This window comes from Polypterus senegalus, chromosome 13, assembly GCF_016835505.1.
Source record: "Polypterus senegalus isolate Bchr_013 chromosome 13, ASM1683550v1, whole genome shotgun sequence".
Taxonomy (NCBI): domain Eukaryota; kingdom Metazoa; phylum Chordata; class Cladistia; order Polypteriformes; family Polypteridae; genus Polypterus; species Polypterus senegalus.
The window spans coordinates 26,738,788-26,756,486 of NC_053166.1; the positions used below are offsets into that span (position 1 = coordinate 26,738,788).

The 17,699-nt window shown below is 38.6% G+C and overlaps 1 protein-coding gene across 1 annotated transcript in view; it reads right to left on the bottom strand.

The window, feature by feature from the left end:
* mgat4b (alpha-1,3-mannosyl-glycoprotein 4-beta-N-acetylglucosaminyltransferase B) overlaps positions 1–17,699 on the bottom strand; it is a 111,939-nt gene that overhangs the window by 23,752 nt on the left and 70,488 nt on the right. The window contains exon 5 of the mRNA XM_039775736.1: positions 4,348–4,394. Within this exon, the coding sequence (XP_039631670.1) occupies positions 4,348–4,394 (47 nt within the window). The remainder of the gene's footprint in view (positions 1–4,347; positions 4,395–17,699) is intronic.

Here is a 17,699-nt window from a genome sequence, read left to right on the forward strand (position 1 = left end):
AAGCCTGGAGTAGGTACTTTGACAAATGTCCAACTGCACTGCTTGAGAAATGGGAATCTCGCAAAAATCATAACAGCTCCTGAGTGAACTCTTCATTTTTGCTTCTACAGGAGACTCATGCTGATGCAAAACCATGTACTGTGAATGGCAGTGTGGATAGCATTAATAACAAAGCATCCAACAATGTAAATTCAATGTATATGTAAATAAATTCATTTTTGTAAATCAATTCTTGCACATACATATTCTTCAAAATCACCTCACATCTGTCCTCCATGTTTATGCTGATAAAAAGAACTGCCCAGTAGCAGTGCAGGTATAGAACATTCTGCAATTGTTGTTTAGCTCTTAAAAGTCTTCAGCATACTGTAGTAAACTGAGGCCAGAAAAATGCAACTCGGATTACCAGAAGACCAAATACTGCTGTACATTTTTACAGACTGACAGAACTTGTCTCAAATGTGTGGTTTCTACCAGGCCTCTGAAACTTTCTTCAGACATCCTACTATATACAAAATTATGCATGATTATGTACTCTGCCACTCAGACCTACTATCACTTTGGTGTGAAGTGGCTATTAAGACCACTTCTAAATCACACTGCTGGTTCACTAATATCTCTGGGCAATGGCCCCAGTTATGGCTAACTGGATATAGTGCCAAGCACAAAAAGGTGCTATACAGTTTGACCATCACATTCATGTGTGAATTTCAATTATAATCTGCATTAAAATTATGAATATTCAACAATCAATGTCATAATAAACAAACATTGCTATATCAATTTTCAAATCACCATCCTTCATACATTGCTTCCGGCTTACAGGGCCTATAAAAGTATTTATCCCCTTGTGGGTTTTCACATTTTATTGTTATACAACATTTGCTCACAATGGTTTTAACTTGGCTCTTTGACACTGATCAACAGAAAAGGATTGTTTAATATCAAAGTGAAATCAGATCTATGCAAAGTAAATTAATTACAAATATAAAACACAAAAAAAAAAATTGATGGGATACCCATCAAATAAGAGCCTTCAGGTCAGTATTTAGCAGAGGCATTTTTGGAGCCTTGAGTCTGTGTACGCAGGACTTTCTCTCTCCCCATCAGCTTTGCATATTTGGACAATAACATTTTCCCCCCCATTCTTCTTTACAAAGCTGCTCAAGCTCTGTCTGGTTGCATTGGGTTTTGTAAGAGAATGCTTTTTTTCCCCAAGCCCATTCACAAATTAGCCTGTTTTCTGGACTGTGACTTGGACACTCCAGGACATTAACATTGTTGTTTCTAAGCCATCCCTGTGTAGCTTTGATGCTTAGGGTTGTTGTCTTGTTGGAAAACACATCTTCTCCCAAGACCCATGGTACTTATAGACTACATTAGGGAGTTCTTCCTGGATTTCCCTGTATTTTACTGCTTTCACTTAACCCTTGGAAACCTTCCAGGGTCTGCTGCGGAGAAGCATCCCCACAGCATGATTCTGCCACCATAACTCTTCAAGGTGATGATGGTGTGTTTTTGATAATATGCAATGTTCAAACATGACATTTAATCTAATGGGCAAAAAGCTCAATTTTGATCCAAACTCTAGCCATAAAGCTGTCATTTGCACAGTAGCTGAGGTCTCTTTACCCTCAGCCATGGCAGCTTCTTTAGAGTTGAATATTAATAAAGGACTCTATGCACAGAATATATAATGCACTAGTAAAACCGCATTAGGAATACTGTGTGTAATTCTAGTAACCACGCTACAGGAAAGACACTGCAGCAATTGAAACTGTCCGGAGGATACCAATCAAGTGCATCCCAGGACTAAGGACATGTCATACTCTGACCAGCTCGGACAATTAAACTTCTTTAGCCATAAGCTAAGGAAACTGCATAAGGACCAAACCTTGGCATTCAAATTCTCAAAGGCACTCGTAAAGGAGATTGAGCAAAATTCTTTGAACTTAACGCTGAGTCATATACTGGCGGGCACCCATGCAAATGAAGGGCAAATGCATTTAGGACTCAAGCTGGGAAGCAAATCTTTACTCCAGGAGTGGTGAGAATCTGGAACAAACTACTGAGACATGTAGTTGAAGCAGAAACCTTAAGAACCTTTAAGAAACATCTGGAAGATATACTGAGACAGCTTAGCTATTAGCTAAACAAATAAGCTTGATGGACTGAATGGTGTCCTATTGCTTGTCAAATTTCTTATATACTTATCTTCTGGTCTTGCCACAAATCTCTTGGTGGCCTACTTCACTAGTCATCTTTTTGCATGATCTCTCCGTTCCTGCAGTTAGCCTGCTTCAGGCAGATTTACAGCTGTGTCATTCTCTTTCCACTTGTAAATTGTTTATTTATCTGGACTCCAAGGGATATTCAGCAATTTAGATATTTTATGTCTTTACCTCCTGATTTTTGTTTTTCAATCTCCTTTTTACAGATTTCCTGGGATTGTTCTTCTGTGTTCTTTGAGTGGGTCAGGTCACCATACTGACTCTCTGCAAGTTCAGCCTTCCAGATATTGGGGCATTTGTACTACAATCTATTGAAAACTGACTACAGACAGATGATCTCCAAAGATGGATGTTAAAGGTGAAAGAGCGAGAGAGGGAGACTGATAGATAGACAGAACTTTATTATTGCCCAGGAGGAAATTTGGCCATTGGAAGTACTTTAAGTAAATAAATACATAAGCACATATATACATAAATACATACATACACATACACACTATGGTCTGAACCCACACCAGAATGACTAAGAACTAAGCAACATTTTAAAAGAAACTGTCACAGTGAGGCATTATACAGGTGTATTGTTGTTATTATAAAGGAGCCCCAGTATTGTATCTTGACACACTTTAGATGAATAACGATGACATTTATTTATATAGCACATTTTCATGCAAATAATGTTGCTCAAAGTGCTTTACATGATAAAGAAAAGATAAATAGAAGAAAGTAATAATAATTCTTTTTCTGAAAGTACTCAATGTTAGTGTGTCAGAAAGAGGATGTGCAGCATTATTCATTATGGCACTCCATGAACTAATTATTTGACTTATAAGATCAACATGCTGCAAAAGTGATGATTTTGGTGTATCATGTTAAAGCAGATGAATACTTAGGTGATCAAATATTTTGTGTTTTATATCTGTAACTAATTAGTCTACTTTGAAGAGATCTGTTCTCACTTTGATGTTAAAAAAATCTTTCTGTCGATCAACATCATAAAAGAGAAATTAAGTCCACAATGATTACATGTTGTATAACAATAAAATGTGAAAACTTCAAAAGGAGGTGAATATGTTTTATGGGCACTGTATTTGAGTTTATGGTTTGATAGCTCTGTTATAATTAATGAAATTGACTGGAAGCTGAATGCAAGCTTTTATGTAAAAAACTCCATACTTTCTTTAAACTGAATGAGACCACCAGCATTGGTTTCTGCAATTTAAGCTACCGAGAGCACAAGGTGGATGGAGCTTGCAGGCCAGCTTATACTTTATCCAGAAGAGAATTATCGATACATCACATCCATAAACCGAATTAATCAAAAAGAAAGTTCAGAAGTGAGAATTTCACATTACAGGCCTCTTTCTAGATGTTGTGCACATTGAAGCTCTGACTTTTGAACAGAAGAAGCTAATAAAATAGTTTAATGACTGGTATAACACTTTTTACACAGCCACTAAACCAATTTTGGATGCCATGGACTAACTATCTGCAGTTCAAATTCATGTGAAGTGTAAATTAGTCCAGGGCATCTACAAAATTCTGCATTCAACGGAAAAAGTAGATTCAGAGCATCACATTTTGGCATCCACATGGTTAATTACCATCAAGATTTTAATTGATAGAGAACCAAACCTGGGTACTTGCTTATTATTATTGTTATGACTTGAAGAATTTATGAAAGTCTAATAAATTATTTATTGTGCAGACGTTAATAATCTCCCTTCAAGCCGTAAATCTCAAAGAAGTATAGCAACTATGCAACATGTCCATTACTCTCTACTTTAAACCTGTATTATCTCCTTGGGCCTACCTGTAAGTCATAACTGAATGTTACTAGTAAAGGAGACATTTTGATTTTTTTTTTTTTGCTATGCATTACCTAGATTACATAATGGTGAAATTTTCAGAGCCATGTACCATCTTTTTCTGTTAAGAAAACAACTATTTCGAGCTTTGTGACAACAAATCACTATCCTGGGTCACTTAAAAGAAAGAACCTTTCCATATTTGAGGCAGAACTCCACTATCGGGCATGCAATAATACAATAAACACACCCAAAGACAAACATGGGCAAATACAACTGGTTTGATAATCACCAACGCTAATACTTACAGTTGCTTCAGGTTATCGGCAACACCATTTGCATACTGTTGATCAGTCTACAAAAAAAAAATAAAAAATTTGAGAGGCTTAACAACCAAAAAAAAAATAAAATAAATAAAAATAAAATAAAAAATGATGATCTATATGCATCTTCATTCACTCAACTGCACACATACACTCGCCTAAGGGATTATTAGGAACACCATACTAATACGGTGTTTGACCCCCTTTCGCCTTCAGAACTGCCTTAATTCTATGTGGCATTGATTCAACAAGGTGCTGAAAGTATTCTTTAGAAATGTTGGCCCATATTGATAGGACAGCATCTTGCAGTTGATGGAGATTTGTGGGATGCACATCCAGGGCACGAAGCTCCCGTTCCACCACATCCCAAAGATGCTCTATTGGGTTGAGATCTGGTGACTGTGGGGGCCATTTTAGTACAGTGAACTCATTGTCACATTCAAGAAACCAATTTGAAATGATTCGGGCTTTGTGACATGGTGCATTATCCTGCTGGAAGTAGCCATCAGAGGATGGGTACATGGTGGTCATGAAGGGATAGACATGGTCAGAAACAATGCTCAGGTAGCCCGTGGCATTTAAATGATGCCCAATTGGCACTAAGGGGCCTAAAGTGTGCCAAGAAAACATCCCCCACACCATTACACCACCACCACCAGCCTGCACTGTGGTAACAAGGCATGATGGATCCATGTTCTCATTCTGTTTACGCCAAATTCTGACTCTACCATTTGAATGTCTCAACAGAAATCGAGACTCATCAGACCAGGCAACATTTTTCCAGTCTTCAACTGTCCAATTTTGGTGAGCTCGTGCAAATTGTAGCCTCTTTTTCCTATTTGTAGTGGAGATGAGTGGTACCCAGTGGGGTCTTCTGCTGTTGTAGCCCATCCGCCTCAAGGTTGTGTGTGTTGTGGCTTCACAAATGCTTTGCTGCATACCTCGGTTGTAACGAGTGGTTATTTCAGTCAAAGTTGGTCTTCTATCAGCTTGAATCAGTCGGCCCATTCTCCTCTGACCTCTAGCATCAACAAGGCATTTTCGCCCACAGGACTGCCGCATACTGGATGTTTTTCCCTTTTCACACCATTCTTTGTAAACCCTAGAAATGGTTGTGCGTGAAAATCCCAGTAACTGAGCAGATTGTGAAATACTCAGACCGGCCCGTCTGGCACCAACAACCATGCCACGCTCAAAATTGCTTAAATCACCTTTCTTTCCCATTCTGACATTCAGTTTGGAGTTCAGGAGATTGTCTTGACCAGGACCACACCCCTAAATGCATTGAAGCAACTGCCATGTGATTAGTTGATTAGATAATTGCATTAATGAGAAATTGAACAGGTGTTCTTAATAATCCTTTAGGTGAGTGTATACTCTAGTGCAGAATGGACACTATGAATGCATTGCACCATATGAAAGTTTTCCTAAGGGGCACCTGAAACATAGCAGTTTCATTAAACCAAATCAGACTTAACAAAACTTTAACACGGCTGCAACCCTACAGAGGAATAACAAGCTGTTGGTTCAGAACTAGTTCAGTATCCCCTTCTGCTTCGATAACTCTTTTCTACTTTCTAGCAGTTTGGCTTTTACCTGATGGCAAAATGTCAGTAATGTGGAATTTCAGCTTCTACATTTGTTCACGTACAATCAAGGAACACTTCACACGTTTCCCTAGTGCAATTTTCCATTTTAATGAAGCATGAATCAAGGTACTCGACGAGTTTCCCATTTATGTGTAATATATAAGCCACTGCTTTTCGAAAAAATTGCTTGAATTCTGTCATGAAGATGGCGTAACAATATGAAAAAAAACACATAATTAGAAAGAAACAATATGTTAGAAACCACTTGTTGTACTTACTACAGGTTAGAACTAGTACAGAGAAATTCCCAGGAACTAACTAGTCAGATTGGGTAACTACAGGTGGTGCTGACTTGAAAGGCCTTTAAAAGGCTGGCATAGCCTGGAAGAGAAAGGATAGGTAGAATTTATGACACCCCTTCCCTCTCCAGGAGGAAAGCATGGACTGGAATGGGGAATGAATCTGCCTGAGCTGAGTCATGCCTAAACAGGACTGGACTGAAGCAAGGGAGGCAGCTTGCACTACCCTCCACTGTTCGTTCCATCCATGGAGGAGGCCACAGCATCTATCACTCTGTCTCCTTCCTTTCAAGGTCAAGCATAAGCAAAGGCCAAGTCAGACCAGAGACCAATCAATATACTAAGACAAAGAACCACCTGGTAGTAAGCGTATGAACACAAGATGAACTGCTTTTTAGATTGTATTGTATCATTTTACAAACAGTTGTTGTATTCCATTAATTTTCCAGTTAATTTATACATTAAAAAATATAACTTTCTCTCTTGCTCGTTTCAGTGTTCTATCATGTTACCTGAGGTCATAGATATAAAAGGTAGTGTAACATATTTGGGGCATTTTGGTCAAGTCTAGATCTACATAATAAAGAGTATAAATGGGAGAATAGGGTCACCTTAGAAACATTCAACAAGAAAAACAACTTTTGTGACAACCAATATCTTATGAAATAGTGGTGTACTCGAGTACTACTGGTACAGTAAAAAGCAATGGCAAGAGTTAAATATGATGCAATATCATTTTATTCTCTGACTGCTAGAATGGTGTAATTCCTGTAAGTAGGGTGGGCAGTTGATACAAAATATTGTCCCGGTTATCTGCCATGAGTTCTTTTATTGAGAGTGATTATAGCAACACAGCCAAGTTTAAAACTGCATACTTCATAACCTTGTCTATATAGTGATTCAGTAATCACTGGCATCTACAGTACCTTTTCTTACAAATTGTTTCAGCAGAGACATTGCTTTACGACAACTGAAATGTCAATATGAACATACCACAGTCTCGCCTCAGGTCTACTAAGGCCACATATACATTGAAAAAAAAAAGTTTAGCTTTTTTCTACTTATCAAAGCACGTATCAGCCCCAACACTTTGTAAAGATTTCTAATCATTTAAACAAAAATACCTGAGTGCAACAGGTTTTCCATTCTCATAGCAAGTCAAGAATTGGGCTAACAGCACACACTTCAAAGCATGAGGCGAGTTCTTATGTGGTAGTTAGTTTCTCTCGATTATAATAAAAAAAATAAAAAAAAAAAAATATATCTTGGAAGGGAGACGAGACATGATCTTCTCGGAAGACAATTTGACATCACGCGAGACACGGCAGTGAGACATTTAAAACAAGTTCACTAACTTCTAACTTAGCAGTTGTTGAAATGCTTTTGGAAGACACGCTTCATGTGCTCCCAGCTCTTAAAACAACGACAAGCAACAAGCAGAACACGCAGCTCGCCAGCAGCAGCAAGTCAACAGATAATCCGACAGCTACTCCTTAGTATGCGTTCAGCCAAGATCCCTGCCCCCTATCACAATGTGAGCGGCAGAGGCGCGTGGTGGCAAAAGGATAGCAGCTATACAGGCTTTGAAATGATTGACGCGCGTGACAAGGTGAATACGCAGCTCGCCAGCAGCAGCAGCAACAAGCCAGCAGATGATCCAACCGCTTCTCCTTAGTGTGCATTCAGCCGACTGCCTGCCCCCCTGCCCCCAACCTTCACAACACGAGCAGCGTTATACACCCTGCAAGAAAGAGCTTTAACCATGCCTGGGGCTGGAAATAAAGGACAAGTACAGTATTGTTTTTGCAAAAGTTTTGAAGTAAAAGTGTAAATAATGCATATGTAACAATTCCCATGAAAATAACAATCTCTATAAATTGTATATCCGGTAAACCAAACCTGGGGGGAGGGCAAGCGAAGCGAGCAGGTGGAGGAGCCCCCTAGTTTTATATATTTTTATTGATTTTATTTAGAAACAGATAGCATTCCATACGGTCAAGTTTAATTTAACAAATCAAAACAAAATTCGACTCCCACCCAAGAGAAAGAGAGAGGAGCCAGCAACTGAAACTACTCTATACAAGGAGAAATAAAACAGGAGTATCCTTTTCTCCAAAATGGAAGCTTATTCTAAAATGTAACTGATTAGATCCTGCCATATTTTAAAAATAGTTTTGAACAGATCATCCGAGTGAGAATTAGATTTTTTCCAATTTCAAGTAGCATAGAACATCGGTTACCCATTGACTTAAGAGTGGTGGGGCAACATAAGTCTACCTGCTAATAGTGTAGTGAAAGCAATTACAGGTTGTTTGTTCTCCACTATTAGGCCATCTGGAAATTATACCAAACACAGCTGTTAATGGGTTAGGAGTGATTGTGACACCAAGGCTATCTGATACTCATTTCTTAACAATATGTTGGGTGCAAGTGAGCATCTTCTTAATAATCAGACAGGAGATGCTGTGCTCCGTGTATTTATGTGACTGCTCTTCTCAATTTCCAAAAGAGTAAATATCTTACAAATAAATTATTATTATATTGCAGTTTTAAACTCACTCACAGCACCTGAAGAATGCACGGTGCTGCAATCAGAAATCCTCAAAAGCCATAGCATTCTCACATAGACAGCACATGGCACCAACTTTCAAGGGCTTCTTTCACATGCATATGGATAGATCATTGTAAAAAGGAACAATAACTATAAAAACATGTCACTTGGGCAGTGCATACCTTAACCAGTTACCTGGGTAACATTTCATGGTGGTGAGGCACAGTCACAATATTGGACCCTAACAAATGTAATCTTAGGGGGCATAGATTGACAGGGTGTGGTGGAGCTATCTGTAAACTCAGCTTAATGTACACATCTATAAGAAGCAAAAAATAATGAGACTTTGTGCTTCTGTGAACATGTTTTAAGTTCTTAAATATTATCAATTAACTGTAACATTTTTAAATTATTAATTTGGTGTTAGGTCTATTTATAGAAGAAATCCACTAGCAAATATGTAACCGCTGAGGGGCTACTTTGGGCATTATTGTGCTGCACTTTTTTTTTTTTTTTAAACACCTTGTTAAGTTCATCTTTCAAGAAATAGTACAGTATGGCATCTGATGGTGACACACTACTAATTGTTCTCTCCCTACATTGTTTACATTTCTTTTTTCCATTGTTTATCTGTGCACATCCTACATTATTGTGTACTACATAATACAGCTGAATATTAAAAACAGTAATTCAGTAAACCTCAATATCCTGGACTTACACAAAGATATTGTTTGGAACTCTGCAAACAGACCAAACAATAGAGGCCACTTGCAGACAATAGAGGGGAAGGACGTGGCAGCATCTTAGCTAGGCTGCTGTGGCACCCGAACTGGCCTTCCGATCTCCACCATCCTGCTTGTTAACCTCCAATCCATGGAAAGCAAGCTGAATGAATTTCACTGGCAGATCAGCCAATAAAAGAGCTTAAGTGAATTCAGCATGTTCTGCTTCACTGAGACTTGGCCAAGACAAAACCTCCCAGACACAGCCATTCTGCTTCAGGACTTTTCTGTGTACCTCTCGGACAGCAATTCTAGGACTACTGGCAATACAAAAGGAGTGTGTGTTTTTTTTTTTAATCAAGAGCTCTTATTGCAATGATATGGAAATGGTCTCCCAGTCCATTATGCTAGTCTTAGAGTACCTGACAATTGAGTGCCAGCCTTTCTACTTGCTGACAGAGTTTTCTTTAGTACTGCTCACAGTTGCTTACATTCTATAAAACTGCACTGGATGAGCTGTAAACAAGACAGCCAATACTTGTAAGAAATCTCCATTATTGTTGGGGACTTCAACCACTGCAACCTCAAAAAAGTCCTCCCCAAGTTCTACCAGCATGTCAGCTGCCACCACCAGAGGTTATGGAACTCTTGACCACTGCAAAGCCACAGTTAAAGGTACTTACAACTTCATCCTAAGTCCACACTTTGGTAAGTCTGACCACGCATCAAAGATACATTATGAAAAAAGGTTGGAGAAGGACTTGGGCAGTGGTGATCCACATTGCCAATGGAAACATTTTTATGCCATCAAAGATACAAAGCTTTGGCAGCTGTGCCCATGGACATCCCTCTCTCACTCCTAGATGATCTGACTGATTAATCTCCATGGTTAATTGTCTGAAGAAACTGATCATGACTCACATTAACCAAAACATCCCTGCCATTCTAGATCAACTACAGTTTGCATGGAGGTGTAAGACATCTGTGGATGATGTTTGATGCCATCTCCCTCATCTTGCACAATGTTCTGTGACATATGGAGAACACCACCACCTACTGTATGTCAGGATGCTACTCATTGACTAGAACTCTGCCTTTGACACAATTGTGTGCCCCAGTCTGGTGTTGAAGCTTAAACTGAGCAGCTCTCTCTGTGGCTGGGTGTTTGATTTCCTGACACACAGACACCAGTCAGTGAGGACTGGCAACCAAGAACTTCTCCACATTGTTCACCAATATTAGAGATCTGAAAAATGTTACCTCAACCCACTGCTATACAGTCTGTACACCTATTACTATGTAGAAAAAGCATGAGGTCAAGAACTTACAATAAAAGTAAACATGATCGAGTAACATTAGGCTAGCATAATTAAGTCTGTGGACAGCACCACAGTGATTGGTCTTATCAATCAGTGATGATGGCGAAGCTGCCTGTAGGAGGGAGTTAAAATACAGGATAGTGTGGTACTATGACAACAACCTCTCCCTGAACTGACAAAAACCTCCTTTGTCTTGACAACTTCAAGAACAACAAAGGCAATCATGCTCCATTCTATATCAATGGCTCGCCCTCCTAGACAGTTGCAGCTTCAGGTTTCTGGGTCACCAGCTGCCTTTTGTAATTTGCCAACACCACATACATCCTTAAAAAGGCAAGGACTGTTCTACCTGAAGGAGGCTAAAAAGCTTTGGAGTGGGTACTTAAATACCCGTGAACTTCTGTTGCAGAACCACTGGAAGCACCCTCAGTGGATGCATCATGGTAAGATTTGGAAACCTCACTTGCCAGATTTGCAAGCTCCTTTAAAGAACTGTCTGTGCTTCCAAAGTCATGGGGCTGATCTTCAACAGCTTCATAGCATCTACTTAACCCATTGTCTGAGGATAGCAGAATGCATCATTACTGATGCTTGCCCTCCAGCTCATCCGGCTTTCATTTCTGCTCTCTGGTAAATGTGACTAGAATCTTACCACACACTACACTTACTTTCGGGAATACTATTCTCCCAATGACCATAAGGTCACTGAATTCCCATTAAATCTGAACTTACTTGCCCCATACTGTATTCATTTGCTGCATCATGCCTAATTGTCCTGTTACTTTTGCTATCTCAATTTACCTGCTTTTGCCATGTACACTTAATTATTTTTAAGCTGTATAATTTATACGCCCTTATAGCTTTGTTTTGCACTATGCACATTTCATGCTATTCAATACAATCATCTTCATCTTTATTGTCTGTATCTATTTCCCTGTAGTTACTGATCTGTTCTCCTTGGTGATGAGAATAGATCTTAAAACATTTTTCAATAAGGATTTGGCTTTTGCTGTAAATATTTAATGAACTTGATTTTAGTGCCTTGAAAATTAACCTTTCCAATCCCAAGAACATTTAAACAAAAATTAAAATGAATTGAAAGCTTTTCTACTATTCACTTCAGGTTACTTTCTATAGTAAATTTTAAATAAGCTTTTAACCGAATGAATCATTTTTAATACATTTTTTCAGAATGAGGAAAAAGGCTGCATGCTAAAATCCTAGTATAAGAACATAATGAACAGTTCAAGGTATAATGTGAACAAGATGGTTTTAGTTTTCTCCACCAATGAAAACAGTTTTCACTAAAAAATTTAATTTGCAGAATAGACTGACTGAAATAAAGGCATACAGGGCTGCTCAACTAAAAAAATGTAAACAAATAACAAACCATAAAATTCCTCTTTTGAAATAATTACACATTTACTTGAGGTGATGTATAAACAAAACATATGGACTTAAGACAACAGTACTGACTTAAGATTCTAATTTTGAGAATTAGTGTTTACTGGATCATGGGTAAATAAACAGTAATCTAGAGAAATATGATGTATAGCTACCAATATCTTTCAGGAAAGACAGATGAGGTAGAAATGGGAATGTTTGGGGCTATATGTCAAAACATGAGGTTCCAAAGATGAATAGAAAAAGAAAGGAATATGTCTGAACTATTGAGAGACCTGGACAATTTTCAAAAATCCAAAAATGGTTGGGAAATTCATTTAACAAATAGTAACGCAAAGTGCTACATGCTGACAAAAGACATCAATGATAGATTCAAGCTAACCAATGTCATCATACAGAAGGCAACCACTGAAAAGGAATTAAGGAGATTACACCAACATAATTTTCTTATTCTTGGAAATGTCCAACAGCAATTCAAAAGGTATATAAAATGTTCAGTTATACTGTAAAAAAAAAGTTAATATATAAATCAAGAGACATTATAGTCAAACTGTATAATGAACCAGTAAGAAGAGTATTGTATGCTGTTCTGGCTACCATGCTACCAAAAAAGACATAGCAGCACTATAAGCTGAGCACTGAAAAGCAAACAATGCCTTAAAGGAGATGTCCCATTCTTAGAGGCTAAGGGACTTAGCTTTGATAAAACCCCCAGAGTCCTGGGTTCAAATATTGGGCATTGTGTTGGTTTTGCAGGTTTACCCAGGGCCTGTGGGGTCTCTCCTCGCATATCCCAAAGATGTGCATTTTAGGGTAATTTAGAGACTCTAAATCGCCATGTATTGTTGAGGATGAGTATTGTACAGGTACATCACTCAGAGCTGGCTCCAAGCTTATATTAAAAAAAAAAAAGCGACAGTTTCGGTAATCATAAACCTTTACAACTGACATACTGGTGTGAACTTGAACCCGGACACAGGCAGACAGACATCGTTGGTTCCACCACACACTTGTTTATTTACAATATTTACACAAATAGTGCTCACGTGCACAAACCCCAGTGCCTCTTGCACCGATTCCCCCAACTGTCCAGGCCTCACAAGTCCAATGCCTTTCTCCTGGCCGCCTCCAGTCCTCTCTCTCAGCTCCGTCCTCTTCCACCCGACTCTTGCTTCTGACTGGAGGGAGGCGGCCCCTTAAATGGGAACCCGGATGGGCTCCAGCTGCTTCCCGGCAATCAGTCCTAGCCACACCCCAGTTTGGCGGAAGTGCCGGCTGCGCACCCGGAAGCCATCCGGGTGTCCCCTGTCGTCTTCCCCCCAGCACTTCCTGGTGTAGTGGAAGTGCTGGGCTCCAGGGTTTCTCAGGCACCTGGGCGCCACCTGGCGGTGGCCACGGGCCCCTACAGGGTTGGGCTTCCAAGCCCTGTACCCGAGGCCCCCAACATAACCAGGACGGACGCCCCCTCGCGGTCTGGAGGAGGCACAAGCCTGGGTAACACTGGGTATTAATTTATTGTTGCAGGTGACCCAGGAGATGTTTTTAAAATATAGTTTTATATTATCAGTTTCTCCCTGGTTAGTAAACATTTTTGATTCAATGCAGTCTGACATCTCATCTCAACCTGGGATACACCTATAGAGAGTCTTTCCTGTGTCACATCTCTCAATTCGTTATCACCCTTTGTTTATTTTTCCCTACATTTAAATACAAATTGCAATCATATTTTAATTTAAAAAATGGATGACTTATATTGGTAACATTGGTGTATGCATTTACAAATACTGTATGTTCTAAGATTTTTTAGGTAAGGGAAAAAGAAAAGTTTTAAAGTATGGTACTATAGCTATCCTCACTAAATTTAGTGGCGGAGTACAGTGACAGGTTGCATGATGATTAGCACATGCAAGTAAGAGTTTCACTGTACTCTGTACAAATGACAATAACAACCCTAAATCACTAATGTGAATGACACATTTAAGGACACCAATGGAAATTAAAGGGAAGTGCATTTAAGGATGAAGACAGAAATAATTATTTTACTTAAACTGCTGTGGGAGTCCAGAATAAACTATTACTATTTCCCCACTGAAAAGGAAAGAAGGTTAAAGACACAATGTTTCGGCTATATAGCTAGCATCATGTGTGCAACCGAAAAGGAAAGAGCAAGTAACACAGATAGGAGAGAACAAAGCCAGGGTTGGCGAAAGATGAAATGGTGGTCACGGTTCCTTTATTTAGTCATGTTTACACAAAAAATCATGAAATGTGCCTTCACAGATGCTTCTAATAACAGGCAGAAATAAAACCAACAAATAGAAACAAGATGGGTTAAGATAAGGCAGTTTGACAATGCATATTTACACAAAAATGGTTATAGGATACATACCAAACTTTAATCATTTTCCTCCAATATTCCTTATTAAAAGTACATATGGCACAAGGAAGAAAGGACTTTCTGGAGCAATTTGTGTGGGTTTTCAAAGCAACTATCCTTCCTCATTTACTGAACTTGAGTTCTACATGTAATGGAAGTCTGTCATCAGTTTACATAATTTCCAGTTTTTTTTTTTAGCATTGTCCTTTGACACACACTAGCCAAACCATCTACATCAGCTCCAATACCTGTAACTGCATGCTTAGTAATCTGCTGGAGCTTTTTAAAATGCTGGTTTGTCAGACTACTAAACCAGGCAATGAAACTGAAAGTGATAAACGACTGGATCATACTCTGATAAAACAACATGATGCCCTGGTCTACTTTAAACAGTTTGAGTTTACAGAGGAAAAATAAACACTGATTGCATTTAAAGAATATTTTTATTGTATTTGTATTCCAGTAAAGAATGTTATCTAGGTTAGGTACTAAGTAATTATATTCAGTCACTGCTTCTACCTCTCCCCAGTAACAAAGGGTGAACATACAGATTTCTGTCTTTTAAAATCAAATACAATTTCTTTGGTCTTTTTTACATTCAGAGCCAGATAGTTCTTATTGCTCCAGTTTACCATACAGTCCACTTGATTCAGACAGTGGCTTTCAATCCTTTTCTGATATGTGTCCTATAAACATAGTGTCATTGGCATACTTGATAATGAAACAGTGGTCATTGTTTTGTCTCAGGTCACTTGTGTTCAGAGTAAAGACACACCCCTGCGGGCTTCCTGTGTTTGAATGAATGACTTTTGAAAAAGTGTCCTGTACTTTGACTGTTTGTGAATGATTCTAAAGCAAGTCCTGAATCCACAATGTGATAAATGGGTTAACATTCATACTGTTCAGTTTCCCAATCAATATGTAAAGCTGAACTGTATTGAATGCTGAAGAAAAATCCAAAAATAGTGCTCTGGCATATGAACCAGGCTGATCAAGAATAACAGGCAGAGTATCTTCCACACTTCTGTTTGCACAGTAAGCAACTTGGTGGTTATCTTGAAAATACTTATTGTCATTAAAATGTTTTTCACCAAATGTTCAAGGCATTTCATTGGAATAGAGGTGGGTGCCACCAGTCTGTAGTCATTCAAACAAACAGTTTGGGGTGGAAACCTTAGAAACGAGGGTAATAATTGATTGTTCCCACAGCTTAGGTACAACAGCACAGGTCAGAGACCAGTTAAAAAGTAAATGAAAAACTGCAGAGAACTGCTTAAAGCAGGAGTTTAAGAGCCAACCTGATATGCCATCTGACCCCACTGCCCCTGTTTGTTTTAACCTGCTGCAAGCCTTTTTCCACTTCAGTTAAACTGAACCTTATCACAGCAGAATTTCTGGTGTTTTTATAAAGCATCTCCTTTACTTCTGCATTCTGGGTGCTGAAATCACTTTTTTTCCCAAATCTGGGAAAAAAAGTGAAGTTCATCTGCTAAACGTTTCTGGTCTTTGCCTACTGGAGAATTCACACTCTTGTTAGAACCCAGTCCTGTGATTATTTTTAGGCCTTTCCAAACCTGATTTGGATCATTATCATTAAATCACCTCTTGATTTTTCCTCATACATCTTTTTATTTTGTTTAATTAACCTGTTAATCATTTTCTGTAAAATTGTTTTTACTTCTATCTTATTTTCTTGACAAGCACGTTGTTTTTCCAGTAGTAATGCTTTAACTTCTTTAGTGATCCATGGCTTACTGTTTGGGGCACACCTTGACACCTTTTTCCCTTAATAATCACAGACTCACAGAATTTCATATATTCAATTACAGTGTAAGTGGCCTCATTCAGTGACGGTGAGGATGTCAGCACATCCCCGTCAGTACAGGAGAAGCATTCCTCCAGCTCCTCTACACTGTCCTTGCACCAGTTTTGTAATTATCTTATGGCTGTTTTTTCTTGTTTCTGTTTCTGTTTGTACTTCTGAAGTACAAGAATAGTGACGTGGTCAGTCAGATGCACTCAGGGCTGCTTTATTATGCGATATGTAGATGCCACGGACATTTCCATAACACTTGTGTAGTGTTTTGTCCCCTCTAGTATTAATAATAATGTGGTGATGGTAAAGTGGTAATACCAACTCCAGATTGAATAAATTAAAATCAACCATCACATGTTTGAAATAGCCAAGTGATTTGGTTTCTAGTTCCTGAAGAGTTTCCAGAACCGTTACAGCTAACAATATGTAAACTACTGTTGAAAATATTTGAGAAAACTCTAATGGCACATAGTATGGGCGAAATGTAACAGTAAGTTTAATATTTGATTTGCACATGCCCTCTTTTACAGATATATTATTTCACTGCCTTATGTTAATGTAAAGGCAGAATCCAACACCCAACTGCTTTGCTTACTAGAATCCATTCCTCGAACTCCTTCCTCGACCACTTAATCTAGGCAAATTTCTCGTCCACGGGTCACTTCATCAGACACTCCGAGATGTAACAGGAGCTGTTGGGCGATGTGCAAATATGTCACCATCCATAACCTCGTACCCTTTCACTCTGGTGAATTCAATATTAAAAACAAAGCCTCTTTCCAGTCTAAAATTCATATTTACAGCATTTCTTGTAAGAATGTCTAGCCATCTATATACTGTAGTTGAAACAGAGAGACAACTAGCAGGCTGTTTCAAGGAGCTGTTAAAATCAAATGCCTTCATCATAGCTACACTAATCTCCCTGTTTGTATTCTTTCACAGGGCTACAAAGACTCTTTTGAAAAAGTAGCAGAAGTAGCTAAGCTCATTCTCACACTGGGATCACATATTTTTCCAGGTCTTAATAACTGACTTTTTAATCTCTCCCTTCATCTTTATTGACAGTTTTTTTCTCACCTACTTTCTCTTTTTCTACTTTTATTTGCCCCATCTGTCTTCCCTTATTGAATTCCTATATGTGTTGCCTGCTCTTTCCATTTCATCATTACAACTATGCTTACTAACAATGATATATGGCTTGACAAAAATATTTGTGAAATAACCAGCTTACTGTATCACCTATCCATTTTCCAAACCCTC